The 16,228-nt window shown below is 41.5% G+C and overlaps 2 protein-coding genes and 4 non-coding genes across 6 annotated transcripts in view; 1 reads left to right on the top strand and 5 right to left on the bottom strand.

The window, feature by feature from the left end:
• Positions 1 to 2,506, top strand: part of map2k1 (mitogen-activated protein kinase kinase 1) — a 43,671-nt gene extending 41,165 nt beyond the window's left edge. The window contains exon 11 of the mRNA XM_059953073.1: positions 1,352 to 2,506. Coding sequence (XP_059809056.1) covers positions 1,352 to 1,465 — 114 coding nt within the window. The 3' untranslated portion in view covers positions 1,466 to 2,506. The remainder of the gene's footprint in view (positions 1 to 1,351) is intronic.
• A 2,762-nt stretch (positions 2,507 to 5,268) lies between these two features.
• Positions 5,269 to 15,854, bottom strand: rpl4 (ribosomal protein L4). The gene is made up of 10 exons (XM_059953074.1): positions 15,760 to 15,854; positions 14,808 to 14,979; positions 11,824 to 11,930; positions 11,437 to 11,575; positions 10,185 to 10,309; positions 9,886 to 10,015; positions 9,257 to 9,413; positions 8,194 to 8,277; positions 5,815 to 5,935; positions 5,269 to 5,368 (listed from the first exon to the last, which is right to left on the bottom strand). Exons 1-10 carry the CDS (start codon positions 15,760 to 15,762, stop codon positions 5,327 to 5,329), a joined length of 1,080 nt encoding a protein of 359 aa, XP_059809057.1. The 5' UTR covers positions 15,763 to 15,854; the 3' UTR covers positions 5,269 to 5,326.
• LOC132382690 (small nucleolar RNA SNORD18) lies at positions 8,038 to 8,109 on the bottom strand. Its single transcript, XR_009508446.1, has one exon. It is a non-coding gene; the product is annotated as a small nucleolar RNA SNORD18 (small nucleolar RNA).
• On the bottom strand, positions 8,435 to 8,505 carry LOC132382698 (small nucleolar RNA SNORD18). Its single transcript, XR_009508452.1, has one exon. It is a non-coding gene; the product is annotated as a small nucleolar RNA SNORD18 (small nucleolar RNA).
• On the bottom strand, positions 10,084 to 10,150 carry LOC132382691 (small nucleolar RNA SNORD18). The gene has a single exon (XR_009508447.1). It is a non-coding gene; the product is annotated as a small nucleolar RNA SNORD18 (small nucleolar RNA).
• LOC132382692 (small nucleolar RNA SNORD16) lies at positions 10,664 to 10,762 on the bottom strand. The gene has a single exon (XR_009508448.1). It is a non-coding gene; the product is annotated as a small nucleolar RNA SNORD16 (small nucleolar RNA).
• Positions 15,855 to 16,228: the final 374 nt, after the last annotated feature.

Raw genomic sequence — 16,228 nt, 5'->3', positions numbered from 1 at the left:
GGAGGGCATTTACAGCTGCGTACGTTGGCCAGACAGGACACACGGTGGAAACCCACACCAAGGGGCTTTATCTGTTTGGGTTACCTGGAGAAATTGGCAGTAACAGAACATGGCATTTGCAATGGCAGTACAATTGTCTTCAATGCCACAAAAAAACTTACCCACTCCAGTGGCTTTTGGGGCTGTCTCGTGAAGGAAGCCATTGAAGTAAAACGAGAGAAAAAGAATTTTAACGACGACGAAGGTCTGGCTCTAATTAAGAACTGGAATTTGATTGTAAAGATGGTGGGACAGCAGAAACCTGATTGGATGAGGACTAACCAATCAGGATGGACGACGTGTATAAATACCACTGGACTGGACATTCATCATCCCTGATGAAGATGGCAGAGTTTGTCATTGAAATGTTGGTTAAAGTTGATACCTGTAACCGGCTGGAAGCCCAAGAAGAATTCATACAAACAATCTTCTTACAGACAGCAGAATAATTGAACCCGATCACTGATGCTGTAGCTAACTGCTACACTACTGTGTTGTCCCAATTTTACACAGTGGAATTTTAAAGAGCCGATGGGGAAGAACAATTTCCATTGGCAGGGGTCTAGAGCAAAAGCAGAAGGTTGACCATGATCTGGCCCCCACTGGATGAAAGGATGCAGAAACTAGTGCAGTACGAACTTCCAAAAACTAATTGTATTCAAATTTGGAGATGTGAGGACACGAGAGAGGGTCAAGACCATGTGACTTGTGGACTCTTGTCAAAGAGACAGTGGGTGATTGTCCTGATGACAATTTGCAAGTGTTTTATACTTGCTGCCATTGGCATTTGGGGCAGCAATGAAGGTCATCCATCCCTCTCTGTCCTTGACCATTTCTCTATTCTGCCCAGGAGTCAGCCACGCAAGTCCCAAGTGTACACTCAGGAATACTGTCACACGCAGATGAAGGATTCTTCTCTGCTGTTTCCGTAACAATTTTGTTTTACCAGTCAGGGTTGTTAGCCCTGAGCTGAACCCCTGAACTTGGAGGACTGGTGCACCACTCTTAGTCTGGCCTCTACCATTTGATCTATTTGGCATGGATGATCCTACCGAGAGCCAAAGCATAAAGCCCTGAACTCCAGCCAACATAGCTCCCTGGGTCATTGAGGCACACAAGCTTCCAGACCCTACAAGGTGTGGGATTTATGGTCCGCATACAGAGATGCGTTATATTTATGGTGATGTTACTTCGTTGCGGTTGTGTTGAGTGGCAGTGACAATAAAAAAAATTATTTGTCTAAAATGGGATGAAGTTTTCTTCTCTGGACTGGTGTCTTTCCCCGTGACCACTATCTAACATTTTTTGGCAGGCTCATGCTTTTATCAAGCGATCAGAGGCGGAAGAAGTGGATTTCGCAGGCTGGCTGTGCACGACGATTGGCTTGAAGCAGCCCAGCACTCCAACGCACACTCCCGCTATCTAAGTCATCGCTAAACCACTGTTCTTTGTGCAGCAAACTGATGGATGTTTCTGCTGATGTTACCTCATGAATAATCCTTTGTCCCATGATATATTTAAAGAGATGTATTTACATTTTTAAAGGAATGATGTCTGTTAAAATTGTCAAAATTTAACTTCCTTAAGTTTTAGTATTTGCCAATGGGAATAGTTAGCAAGTTGGTCTTATTTAGGGTTTAGTGCCGATGGAATAAGTTGAGGGTAACTGGTTAACTTTTTAAAGGGATGGTACTAAGCTATTATACACCCAATTTTGTGGATAATTGTGGGACACCCCTGCTGTTTACAGGGCCATACATAACTCGTCATTTTAGAGTGCATCTGCTGGTCACCAGGCGGCAGTTAGGGAATGCTCTGGATGCTTATTAACGTGTACATTACACTGCAGGTAGAGGAATTTCTACTTCACTGACACATTCTGTCGTCTAGGGCCTCTGCTCATTAGTGTGACTTTAAAGTCAGTAGTTGGGTGGGTGACAGGCATTTGCTATCAGTTCTCTTAACAAATATGCTCAATCAGCCAGACTGATTTGTACAGATAATCAGCAGGCATCCCTTGCAAGATTGGGACCAGGTGAGGCAATGGAGATCAGAAAGAGGGGTATTTGCCTATTGTGGTTTCAACGTACAAGAAGGTGAATACCATTGCCAGGACTCCAGCATTTGAGACCAATCGGTGTACTGAATCTCTAGCACCATTTTAGTAGCTTTCCTGGTGTAATTTGATGGTTTGATCCTCTTCCCCGATTCTTTAGCAAGAGGAATAATTTCAGATACTGTTCACTTGCTCAAGGAAAGCCTAGTTTGGAGAGATTCTGTTTCCTCTTTCCTGATGGCTGAATGAGATTGTGTAGCTCAGGATGAAACCTATGCCAATTATTGCAAGGTGTGCAGATTTTGGGCAAAAGGGAATGAAATTGTACGTAACACTGTGGATTTTCCAAACATAGATTTAACATCTATACACCATACCACAGGCTTAAACTCCTATTTACATGGCCCAAAACTGGCCTTTGCATTTTTGAAGTGTGAAAATTAGTTTCATTGTTCTTCACCTGCCTTTAATGGAGTCTGTCCTTAATACCCTTCAAGTATTTAGGCTAAATATAGGGCAATGCTGTATGGTTTTATTTCTGATCTTGTTTACCAAAAGCATTACAGTGGAAAAGGCAAAACACCCTGCATAGACAATCGGAAACATTTGTGACCAGCAAGTGCAGAATGGGAAATGGGTGAAGACAGGAATTGTAACACAGGATGGATGAGTGTAATAATTTTGATTCATTGTATGTGTAAAGTTTGCAAAATTATTAAGGAGAAAATCTCTTCCTTGAATTTGAGGGAATGGTCAGAGTTAAAACAACTTACAGTTTCAGAGTTTAAATGCTTAAGTCAATGTGGGGGAAAGTAGTAAATTAGTTAAGAATACTGCAGTGCCACTTTAAACAGAGTGAGTTTACACTTGGAGAAAGGAGCGGGAACTTTATTGGAGATCAACTTAGTCTGCTCAGTTCACTCACTTGCAGTGGAAGATACACACCAGTATTTTCTGCTGTCTATGAAGTTGATAGAATATAAAAAAGTGTAGAATTAATGTGTTTAGTTTTTATTTTTAAGTGTGCAGCGCTTCAAGCTTTTTGGAATAGCTGGTGAAAGAGATATTAAATCCATCACATTTCCCGTACATTCCTCCCAGTGATCCAATAATGAAGCAGACGAACTGTTATTTTACCTTAAGATATGTGAAGTTGCGCAGGCATGTCAGCTGAGTATATTACCTGAACTCATCGTGGTCTTTAGATGAACAACCCTGTTTTTATTGATTGTAATTTTCCAGTTTGATAGAATACTCAGTGAATGACATCTAAACTATCCCAGGCTTATCAACCATGGAGCAGATTGGGTCCTTGTGAGTTTTAATGTTAATACTGTACCTGCTAAGCAAGTAACAATCTTCAATATGCTTAAAAGTAATATAGTAATGTGCATCTGTAACCCCTCAAAGCCATTCATTTACAAATAATATTGTACATTTAGTAATCTACTGCTCTATCCATACAATGAATCCATAAAGTGGCTGCAGCTTCTTGCCCTGTTTTATTTGCTGCCAGTGAGAAGTGGATAGCTTTCTTGAAAGATTCCAGTAAAGATAATCTCAAATCCCAGGGAAAGAAAGTTTTAAGCACACAGCTTGTCTCCTTTACCCATTGTTTCATATTATCCCCCAAGCTCTCAATTTAAATGCACAAGATGAACTTTTATTTCACTGTTCTCAATCCCCGCCTACTGGGAAGCACAGCTACTGCAATGTTGACATTGGAAGATTGGGCGGGCCCTCACCCCACTACTACTGTCCCCTCACTCCTTCACTAAGAATCTTAATCCACCTTTTGTACATTTTTTTGGGAAAATCAGAACAAATTGGGAACTTTAGGGATCAAACGTGCAAGTACACTCAACCTGACAATCTTTCTTCTAGACCTAGTGTTTAACCAGTGAGAAAATACTGTTGACTGCTAAAATGGTGTGAATCAGGTGTGCAATTCAAAACCCCTCAATGTGTTCCAGCTAACATTTTCACCATTAAAGTCCAATGTTGCAATGGTAGTTGTGTTTTTACTTCACATTTACACTTTGCTGCTTTTAATATTAATTGGGGGAATATGCAGGATCAAAGCTTTACAGACCCAAATCATTTGTGTTGTCTTTCATAAGCTGAAGGTTGGCAGATTACCAAGACTTGCAGGTACTTTCAATGTTATGCCTAGCCTACCACTAATGAACACTGTAGAACACTATTTCTTATAACCATATAACAATCACAGCACGGAAACAGGCCATCTTGGCCCTCCTAGTCCGTGCCGAACCCTTAATCTCACCTAGTCCCACCTACCCGCACTCAGCCCATAACCCTCCACTCCTTTCCTGTCCATATACCTATCCAATTTTACCTTAAATGACACAACTGAACTGGCCTCTACTACTTCTACAGGAAGCTCATTCCACACAGCTATCACTCTTTGAGTAAAGAAATACCCCCTCATGTTTCCCTTAAACTTCTGCCCCCTAACTCTCAAATCATGTCCTCTAGTTTGAATCTCCCCTACTCTCAATGGAAACAGCCTGTTCACGTCAACTCTATCCCTCTCAAAATTTTAAATACCTCGATCAAATCCCCCCTCAACCTTCTACGCTCCAATGAATAGAGACCTAACTTGTTCAACCTTTCTCTGTAACTTAATTGCTGAAACCCAGGTAACATCCTAGTAAATCGTCTCTGCACTCTCTAATTTATTATTTATTTTTATTGATATCTTTCCTTTCTTTACATCAACTTTTTTCAAGTTACTAGCTATTCACTGATTTATGAAGCCATAAACCAGCACAGAAGCTTTGAGGAACACACAAAATCTCCATGAAACCAGAATAAAAACAAATCCCTTATAATACAGAAGGTGGACCTTTCATAAGTGACACAGAAAATGCTAAAGGAACAAGGACAGGTATCTTTGGAACTGAGTAACTGGTTGACATTTCAGAGACGCTTCATCACAACTGGAAAAGGGGGTGGGGGTTGAGGGAAGGACAAGCTAGGTGGTGATAAGTGCATTAGGGTTAGGGTCATAAGATCTAGGAGAAAGGGGTGCTGAGAAGAGTCAAGAGAATGGAAAATAGAAGCAGAAGGAAGTAAAATTACTGGAAGAAATTGATGCTCATGCCATCAGGTTGGAAGCTATTATGAAGTGTAAACGAAAAGCAACTCGAGGATACATTTTTAAATAGGTTTATTTTGATAGAAACCATACAATGTGGGAAACCAGTACATTTATGCAGCTGCCTTTTGCTTCTTCTCCAGCTTGAGTTTGTGCTGGAAAAAAAAGGGGAAATTAGTCATCAGCATCTGACACACTTGACAAACCAGGCAGCAAATTCAAAACTGTAGTGATATGCACCAAAATTTTACAAAATTAATTTCAGCTACCCACAAAAATATCAATTATTGTAATATTTGATGTTAAACATTCTCAGCTGTAAGCAGCTAAAGAAGGCATGATGAACCTGCCCAAGGACATAAGTACTGAATCTGGCACAACCTCACGGTCTAATTTCAGAACTGAACAGTGCTCAGCAATGTTTAGTTTACGACCAGAGCCTTGCAGTGAAATTAATAAAATTTGTACCATCTACATTAATAATTAAGTAATTTATTGCATCCATATGTGCAAGATGTTCTGGGCCCAAATTCATACTAATCTCCAGTCTTTAATCATCTGATCGAAGATAGAACCAACCAGTCTACACAGCCATACTCACATTCTTTTCCTGCAGGAGAATTGCACGGCGACGTGCAGTTTTGGCATAAGGGTTCAGTTTCATCATGATCCTCAGATTCTTCAGTGGGTTCTTCTTCAATACTCGGCGATGAATCTTTTTGCTGTGCAAATCAGGAAAAACATCTTGAGCTTCCGACTTGCAGGAATTAGTGGCAAATTTACATAAATACAAAGGGCCCGTACTCACTCAAGTTTAGATTAATAAAGGGAGGAGCTTATTGAAACTTAACTCCCTGGGTAAGGTTCCAATGCTAACATAATGATCTTTCTGCAGAAGCAGTGTTATGGTTAGAGGTAACAGGCACTTTGGAATGTGAGCCGCCCAATGAACTGTGTATTTCGTGTTGTATGCCTGACACCATTGTGAGCCGGGTCTATTGTTCTGTGGGAGATAAAGGGAGAAGACACTGGAGAGAAGGTTGTAGGAGCGGGGCCACCATTCAACAAAGCCCTGGAAGATCAAAGGAGGATCAGTGAAGGGGAAGCCTGAGTTCCAACTTGTGTGCATTAGCCCTTTTAATTAAAATGGATCCTTTCCCTTTTTTGCTTTTTCTTTACTAACCCTTTAGTCAAATTAAGAATTATAAAGCTAAATAGTTCAATTGTATGTGGTGTACTATTTTGTGGCACTTATTTGTAACAGGATAACGTATCACGCAGCATCCACACAAACGGGGATTTGGTGGGCTTGCGCTTCAACCTCCTACGTTTGGTGGGGTCAGATGGTCTTCCCTAGGCTTGTGCAGAACCAGTGTTTCAGAAACACATTGGAAGACTTAACAGTGGATATTTCCTATAGTGGAGTCTAGGACCAGAGGGCACAGCTTTAGAAGGGTTGTCCATTTGGAACAGATGAGCAATTTGTGGAATTGCCACAGATGGCTGTGGAGGCCAAGTCATTGGGTATACTTACAAGCAGAAGCTAACAGATTCTTGATTAGTCAGGGCGTCAAAGGTTACAGGGAGAAGGCAGAAGAATGGGATTAAGAGGAATGATAGATTAGCCAAAATGGAATGGCAGAGCGGACTGAATGAGGATGGAGAGGATCAGTAACTTCAAATTCCTGGGTGTCACTATCCCAGATCATCTGTTCTGGACACATTATATAAATTACAAAGAAAGCACAATAGCAGCTCTACTTCCTCAGCAGTCCACTGAGGTTCAGCACATCAAACACCTTGACAAACTTCTTATACATGTGTGGTGTAAAGTGTATTGAGTGGCTGCATTATGGCCTAATATGAGAATACCAATGCATTGAACAGAAAATACTACAAAAGGTAGTGGATTTGGCCTAGTACATCGGGGCAAAGCCCTTCAACCACTGAATGTTGAAACTACATGAAATGTTGCCATAGAAAAGCAGCATCAAAAGATCCTCACCACCCAGACCATGTTTTTCCCCTCAACCGATGGTCTCACTTTAGCTTATTAGTCTCATTATTTATTTATATTTGCATTTGCACAATGTTATTCATTGATCTTGTTTACTGTTACTATTCTATATTTGCTAATTATGCCCACGGAAAAAGAATCTTGGTGTGGTATGTGGTGACATGTATGTACTCCAGCTAATGATATTCAAAGTAAATTTTATTATCAGAGGGTGGTGAATTTGTGGACTTCATTATCAAGCCACTGGGTATATTTTAAAGCAGAGGGTGAAAGATTCTTGATTAGTCAGGGTGTCAAAGGTTACAGGGCGAAGGCAGGAGAATGGGGCAGAGAGGGATTAAAGATCAGCCATGATGGAATGGTGGAGCAGACTTAATGGACGGAATTGCTCAATTCTGCTCCTGTGACTTCTGGCTCAATCAAAAGGCACAGGGAAAACAATGGTGAGAGAAGGTACTGACCACCCACTAACTCAATCTCATTTTGGTAGCATTGCAGTTAGTATACTATTATAGTGCCAATGACCTGGCCTTAATCCCATTGCTCTCCCCATTAACACAGTTACTACACACCCTGTATATGTGCAGGATAGTAGGTCACATGGGTGAAATTGGGCAGTGGAGACTCCTCGGGCTGGAGGGGCCCCTATATCCTCAGCTAGAAAACGCAGCGCGGACAATGCAGAGTCACTTCCTACAATGCTAGGTGAAAGGCGGAAACATTTGTTTGAACATTCAATGCTTATCTTTTCTCTGCTCCCCCTGCCACACAATGATTATTCCAACTTCATCTCCAAACTAGGAACAAGACATCAGAACTTCCACAAATATCACATGGCATCAAAAACACGGACCATGAAGTGGAATCTCATCACTGCCTAGAAATTAATGTTCCAACTGATATACATGGCTCCCAAGGGACCCAGAGGAATGAAGTCTGGTTCACTGGTGCATTTTAACTTACTTTGGAGGACGGAGAGCTTTCTGGATTTCCTGACTCTTCAGAATGCGGCTCAGATCTGTGTTAGCCATCTTGTGAATGGGAAGGCTAGGTAATAAAGAGTTAAATCAGTAAAAAGCCAAAAACAGGACAGCAAACCAAAACTGCCAGTACAGAACAGGGTTCACTAATGGAAAGATACCACTACGAGCACCCTACGATTGGGGAGCGAGGAAGCATGTACAAGCTGTAATTAACCCGCTCAGACATCAGAACTTCCACTAGTATCATGAGTTGTCAAAAACACGGACCATGAAGTGGAATCTCATCATCGTCACACACAAAATATCAGGATGAATGTAATACTCTCACACTGGACAGGAGCATCTATGTTAAGCTGTAAAACTGTTAAGGTGGGTATCAGTATCAGCTTAATAGCCAAGGGTGGTAATGGGGACAAGCTCCCACTACCTATAAATGCTCCCAATGGTGGGCATCTCAAATAGCCTCTGACAACCAAGTCCAGCTCCCAGCCTTCACATGTGGCTTAGCTAAACCCAGCAGAAGTTTCTACTGACAGAAGGTTACTAACACCTTAAAACCAGTCATTTCAGGCAGATGGTGCTTGTCTGCTGGGTCTGTCAGCTCATCTAGAAAGAAAACTCTGATCTCACACCTCTGCTGACTTTCAGCGATACCCACATGGGAAAGGCTTCAGGTGTTAACCTCGAGGAAAAATCCACAGCTGGAGCCCCTAAGGCAGTCCTGTGTTGAGTTCAATGCTGACTGATGATACCTGCAACACTGCTGGTGACAAACTGTATCGGTCTGTCATTCCTTTGGATTTACCAGCTGTGCAGAGATAGAGCCTGCTGCAAAGGCAACAGCTTGCTCTCCTTATCATACTGCCCTGGCCTGCATATCACGTAGACCACTGGGATACAACATACCTGGTCAAGACTGACCAATGGAGGGCCTCAAGTCTGATGGCAACTTTGAGGGAATTATAGACAGGTGAAGGGGAAAAGATTCATTTACACAGAACATAAATTCTTATGAATTGTCCCCGTTTACCCTGGGAACTTACTTGTATCCAGCCTTCAACTTCGAAGGTTTGCGCCATGTTCCATACAACTCATCCAACTTGCGGAAGGCACTCTCAGTCCAGATACAGAATCGCCCAACATGGCCACCAGGAGCAAGTCTCAGGACATTTAGCTTGTTGACATTGAGAAGAGTTATACCTGCAGCAGGCAAAATAAATCAGCACCTGGCATAAAGAGCCCAACTGCCATATCCCCAAAGCTTGCTAGAGCTGCCACCAAGCAGCACAATATGAACACAGAGCACACAGGGTCTGTCAACATCCACCATGAAAAATAATGAAACAAGACTAAGACAGAATCTTTTCCTTCATGCATACAAACTCATTTGCATTTGATACATTACATCTCCCCTAACCATTAATGCCAGAATTTCCACCAAGATCATGACCTTCATAAACAGGCCAAGTTGAATCCCATTATTCTGTCTGGCTCACACTGGAGTTTTACAAATCATTGACAACTGGTGCCTCCCCCCCAACTACTCTTATCTCATGCAATTCACTGTAAACAGTTCCCTTTCTGCTGACAGGATGCCAGAACACTATTTCTAACATTAAAGATGCCCCAGAGAAACCATATATTGTGGTATTCACTTAGGGAAATGGTTTACCTGGGATATTCCGGAAAGCCCTTACAACACCATTGTCCTCATTGTAGATAATGCATGGGCCTCTGCGCCGGATACGGCGACGGTTCCTCATTTTACCCTTGCCGGCACGCATACGCTGGGAAGCATAAACCTGTATGCAGAACAAAAATTCTATTTCTGACCAATTCCAAACACTTGCTCTAAAAAAGAAATTTAACTGAGATCAGATCTTCGAAATCATCAGCCATCAGAAACACGGACCAGAAGTGAAAGCTCATCATTTCTTGCAGTACATCTGAACAGAAGAAAGAGTTGCCTGCCTTTTTGATATCATTCCAGGCCTTCAGCTTCTTTAGCATCAGAACAGCCTCCTTTGTCTTTTTGTAGCTCTCAATCTTGTCTTCAACCACAAGTGGGAGCTCTGGCACTTCCTCAATACGATGACCTGCAGGGAATATAAAACCAGTATCAATCAGTAAATATCAAACTCCCAATTTCAGCTAGAGAAGCAACTCGTGACAAAATGTTATGGTTCAAAAGCAGTAATTGAAGAAAGGCATTCCATCTTATGTTAAGATGGTTGAAATAAGTAACCATTAAGTGAACAAAGACCTATGCCAGTCAGCGTTAAGAAAAGCGTGAAGTTGAGAGTGAGAAAAGTTAAAGACCTATGATCATTATGAGTTAAGTGGGTATGAACTCCTTGCAGAAAGAACATGATGCTACATGGCATAAAAAAGCACTAGCTGGTGTTGATAGGAAGTTTCCTCAAGATGTCCCAGTTAACGTGGCTAGGAGCTGCTCAGACCCAAGTGTTCGTCATTTACCTGTACCAGCTTATAACAGCAGGCAACTGTTGCTGTGCACAGAATAAGACGCAAATTACACCATCATAGCGAGCTACAGCCATATTTTAAAGTTTAACAATGCATGAACTGTTTAAGATGTACTCAGCTTTAAAACCATGACTTATTTTAACAGAAAGTTCCCAACACTACTGTTTCCCGTTTTCAGTTAATTCTATTAACTTTAATTTTGTCAAATACTGATGTGCTCACTGCCCTATTGACCATCAATATTGGAGCCCTTTTTGGCCAAAGAAATTGAAATGGAACCCCCTCCTCCCAAACAGTAAACATCTTCTCCACGTCCACCATCTGGGCTTTTCCCTGAGGAGTAACATACTGGGCAGGCAATGAATGATGAATGAACAGTTGACGTTTTGGGTTGAGACCTTTCTTCAGGATTCAGTGAGGAAGGGGAAAATGTCAGAATAAGGAAGGATAGTAGAAGGCAATAGGGAATAGGAAAAGGGCTTAAGGAGGAATCTGATAGGAGAGAAGAATGGAACAGATTATCAGCTGCATTACAGTAACCCTAGAATGTCACACCACAGCAATCGCACTGACATGGATAACTTTAATTTCATGCTGATTGAAACTGCTATGGACACAAATCCACTAACCTTCCTTTAAACAGAATTTAATACCCTTTTGCCTGTGACCGAGATCTGCTGGTCAATGTAAGCTGATGTTTGATTTGAGTGACCCAAGAACCATAGAACAGACTTACCTTTTGACATCACCAGAGCAGGGAGGGCAGATGCTGCTAGAGAAGAACAAATGGCGTATCGTTTCTGGTTTATATTCACTCGGCGGTGCCAACGTCGCCATGTCTTTGTGGGAGCAAACATGCGGCCACCACGGCACATCTGAGGTGTGGGTTAAGGTGCACAACTTTTCCCAATGAGCAAGTTGGGAATCCAAATTTGCTGACTCACTGCTCTTCATTCTACGTACCAGGTCACAGCTGCAGAAGGTACTATTACATGTAAAGTACATCATAACGATAAAAAGATAGGCAGTGAGATATACTGCAGCTTATTAGTAACAAAGCACACAAACGACAAGGGGTGAACATGACTCTGCAAGATCACTTAACCTTACTCAAAGAGGATACGTTTCCAAAAGCACCTTGGCCAGAGCGATGGGTACCACCACCTCGAACACGGGGTATACGAGCCACAGCCCTGCCTGTACCCCACGACTCGGCACTGGTCTGGTGACCTAAAAGAAAAATTTTCATCAATACAGGTCGTATACACAAACATTAAAGTAACATTGACAGGCCACATCGATGGAGCCAAGCCACTGATTGCTGAGTAACTATTTTCAGACCAATACAAAAGTTATGAGCTTACAAATAGCTTTGTCCTCCTTACACCTAACCATACACAGATCCTCCTTCATTCAGGTTACATCATCTCGTTTTAAAAGGATCCTTGCCAAAGAATGCCACACAAATCAAGTTCTCATTCCACCTGCAAAAAATTGATGAGCTTTCTGTCTTTATCTTTAGTAACTAACTTAATACCTGACCTCAGGGTTTGGTTTGCCCTGCCACTGTAAGCTGGAACCCTGCACTTCACCTACCCTTCCAAATACAGTGGATTCTGGTTAATCGGGCCATCATTAATCAGGCCAGCCACTAGTTTGGGATAACGCTTAAAGAACAAAAGCTAATCAAGAAAATAGCCACGATTCCCTTCATTTATTTGGGACACCAAGCCACTTAATCAGAACAGGAGGCTGTTGCTAACCAGTATCTAAGTAGTGCCAATCATATCCTGGTGTTCAAGCAGCAGCAATTTTTCTAATAGTTTAGTAAGACAACTCAGAACTGTTTTCCTCATTGTGGTTTCAAGCATTCAGGGTTGGAGATGCCATAAATAGCTGGAATTAAAATGAAATTTCACCACTTTAAGTTAGGAACTACAAAGAATTAAGGGATGGACAACCACCTTGAATGTTACAATGAAAGCACTGATCTGTAGGATGCAATTGTCAACAGCACTGTACGAAGACAGTCCATATCTGCACTAGGGGTCTGCGCTAATTTTGTTCATTTACACACAAACAAACATGACATGAATGAACACTTCCATCAGTAAATATTAGGAACTGGTAGTTTTATAGTACTGCAGTAGTACTGGTATTATAATTTATAATATTATACTTCATTTGTCAACAAGTTTGTCTTTATACTTTAGCTTTATTTCCATGAAACTTTGGCTAATTGGGACAGTTGCTTTATTGGGCCAAAACATACAGGTCTCGATGCATCCCAATTAACCGGAATGTACTGTGCTTCCAGAATTTCAAATGTACGTCAGGTCAGACAGGACTTAATCCAGTTGAAGCCCAATCCTTATATCAGACACATTCAAAAAAGTCACAAATTATTGTTCCCATCACAACGATACCCCACAAAAAACACACACGTGCTAAAAAAAATCATGGCAGTATGAATGATTCACGTGATTTTAAAGTTGTCTTGCCCCATCAGGTTTTTCAACAGAATAGATGTCTTTTTTTTCAGGTACCAATCATTATATAAATCTCAGCTTCTCTCCTCTACAACTCATTGCTATGAATCTTAGCATGAGAGTTTGATGGTAAAGGTCAGTAGACACTGAAGGAAAGAGGGAATCGCTCCCAAACGCTAGGTAACCGGATCTCCCAGTGAGACCCGCTGAGCACCTATGTTCCACCCACCAGAAAAAGCAGAATCTCCTAGTGGCCACCCATTTAATTTCACTTCCCATTTCAACATGTCAGTCCATGGCCTCCTCTACTCCCACACTCAGGTTGGAGAAGCAACACCTTATATTCCTTCTGGATAGCCTCCAACCTGATGATATGACCACTGATTTCTTGAACTTCCAGTCTCCTAGTGCATCTCCCCCTTTCTTTCATGTTCTATCAGATTCCCCCTTCTCCAGCCCTTTATCTTTCACCAACTTCCCAGCTCTTTACTTCACCCACCACCTTGTGTTTCTTCTTCCCCTCCTCACACCTTACTGACTCATGTATATTTTTAATCCAGTCCTATGAAGGGTTTCAGCCCAAAACACAAGACTACTCTTTTCCTAGGTGCTGCCTGGCCTGTTGAGTTCCTCCAGCATTTCGTGTGTTTCTTACATTTCCAGCATTGGCAGATTTTCTCTTGCATGTTTAAAAGTTTCCCCTCTCTTCCTGGGAAGATGCCAGAACAAAGAACAAAGAGCAATGTTGGTGGAGTGATTAGGGTATTTTATCATCTTCATCTTTTGCCTATTTCTCTAGACAGTAGTCTTCAGCCTAGACACCTCACACTCGTTTTACTTCAGATTCCTTGATAAGCCTACCAAACTCTTACCATTTCTGAAGCCCTTCCCCAACAGGATATATGGCACTTGAATGTCACTTGTTCCACATTTCACTCATACACTGCAGCTTCCTGTACTTGCTAACTAGGACAGCAAGGTTGTTTCTTACATTAGCTGAGTATTTCCAACACTTTTGTAGGCCCCTTTCTGATGACAACAGAATAAGTCACATTTCACAAATGCTTTTATTTTTACCCCATCTCAGGATTGTAATGGTGACATGTTAAATTTACTTTCAAACATCTTTCATATTACTTCAATAATTCTCAACACTTGGACACCTTCCAACAACTTTTAATGATCACCTGCAATCTGAGAATACTGTTGCCATTTTATTCTTTTAAACTTGTAGAATAGGACAATCCTTTCTAATCAATGCTCCAGCAGCTGCAAGTTGGATGGCCCAAGTATCACATACAAAATGCTGGCAGAACTCAAGTCAGGCATCACCCTGGAGAGGAATGAAGAGTCAACAGTTTGGGCCAAGTTCCTTTATTAGGACTGGGAGGGAGAAGAACCCTGTTATCATCCAAGTTATCAATACACAATTGACTCAGGCACAACATAGCAAATGAATTATTAGTTTATTTTTAAAACAGCTAAATTACTATTAGCCATTTTCATCGTTATAAAGCAAAATCAGTTTGACATACAGTAACTTTTAACCATTTCATTAAAATCCAGCAGAAAATGCTCTCGTAACACTGATGCAAATTTAGTTGAAAAAAATAATTACCTGCATCTGCACTCACAGCATATGGCTGTCTGTTGTTTTTGCGCAAGTTTGTGTGAACAAAGTTCACAACATCTGGGCGGATGGGAGCCTTGAAAACAGCAGGCATAACCAGATTCTTGCCAGATCTTTCTCCTTTGTCACTGTACACTGTTATCAATGGGCGAGCGCAGGCCTGAAGGATTGTATGCAAAATATCCATTAGGTTAAAACACCACTAATAAGACGATTTGCAGATTGTAGTAGCCATTTCACAGGTCTGATACAGTAATGACACTACAGGACTCAAATACCATCATTTTCCAATGAATGGTTTGTAAGACCCAAGACTACCACTGGTCCATTACACTGTATCAAGACATAACTTAAAAAGGTGGAACTAAATTTAGCTTCACGCCTGCAATTTAAGCCACAAATGCGGATTTAAACAACTATAAAATTAATTCACTTTATAGACATCAAACTAAACTTAGTAAACCAAGAATCCAGATACATGAACAGCATGCTGTTAGCGAAACTCTCCCTTCACAGCCCATTCAAAGTTCATACAGATTTTGCTTTTAAACGAACTATTTTAAATTCGGACACATTACATTCCCCAAAGCCTCAATGTTCCAGATCTGAACCAGATTTAATGGAATTACATTATGACACGCAATATACTTTGTTGACCTTCGTGGTTTAGCAAATTTTAGTTTAAATAACTCTGAAACAATAGCTTGAGCATACCATCTTAGTTACACGACTTCAGTGAAGTTACCGAGAACAACGTGTCTCCCCCTCCCCCACTCAATGCTATAAAATGGCGACCTGCAGTACTCATCCCCCTATCTTCTCCCTTATTACTGACAAAAGTTCACAACTTCTAAACAAGTTAGGGTTTCCTGAGATGCCCGCGAGCCCTGGGGTCTGCCTGCCCCGGGGAGGCTGCCATTAAACCCCGATTCACACCCACCATGGTCGCAGCTGCTCGGCGCCACCCGCTCGGGATGGCGACCTCGACAGGAAGAGGAAAAGCCCATCACCGCCGCGCCGCTCGGTGAATGCCGCCGCCGACCTCCCTTCAGAAATAACCAGTAATTACAAGGAAAACTCAAGGCAAATATTACAACGTAATGTTTTATACATATCGCCTCTTTCAAATTGTGTAAATGATTGAATCTTTCTGCAAAAGAATCAGAATATGGTCTGCACTATTTTCTTTTGATGTCGGCACTATCTTTGTGCGCTTTGACACATCACCAAGCCGAATGGTAAAAAGCTAGATTATTAATCAAAACGTAAAATTTATTTTTATTTATAGATTTTGATTTAAAACACTTTTCTAAACAAAAAAAAAGCCAAAACAGATGGTTAAAACGAGACGTTTCTGGTGACGGAAGTGACGTCTCCGTGCGTGCGACTGCGCGCGTTTATCGGTTGTG

This window comes from Hypanus sabinus, chromosome 28 (genome assembly GCF_030144855.1).
Source record: "Hypanus sabinus isolate sHypSab1 chromosome 28, sHypSab1.hap1, whole genome shotgun sequence".
Taxonomy (NCBI): Eukaryota; Metazoa; Chordata; class Chondrichthyes; order Myliobatiformes; family Dasyatidae; genus Hypanus; species Hypanus sabinus.
The sequence above is the reverse complement of the archived record's forward strand: the minus strand, read 5'-3'. Positions and strand labels throughout refer to the sequence as shown.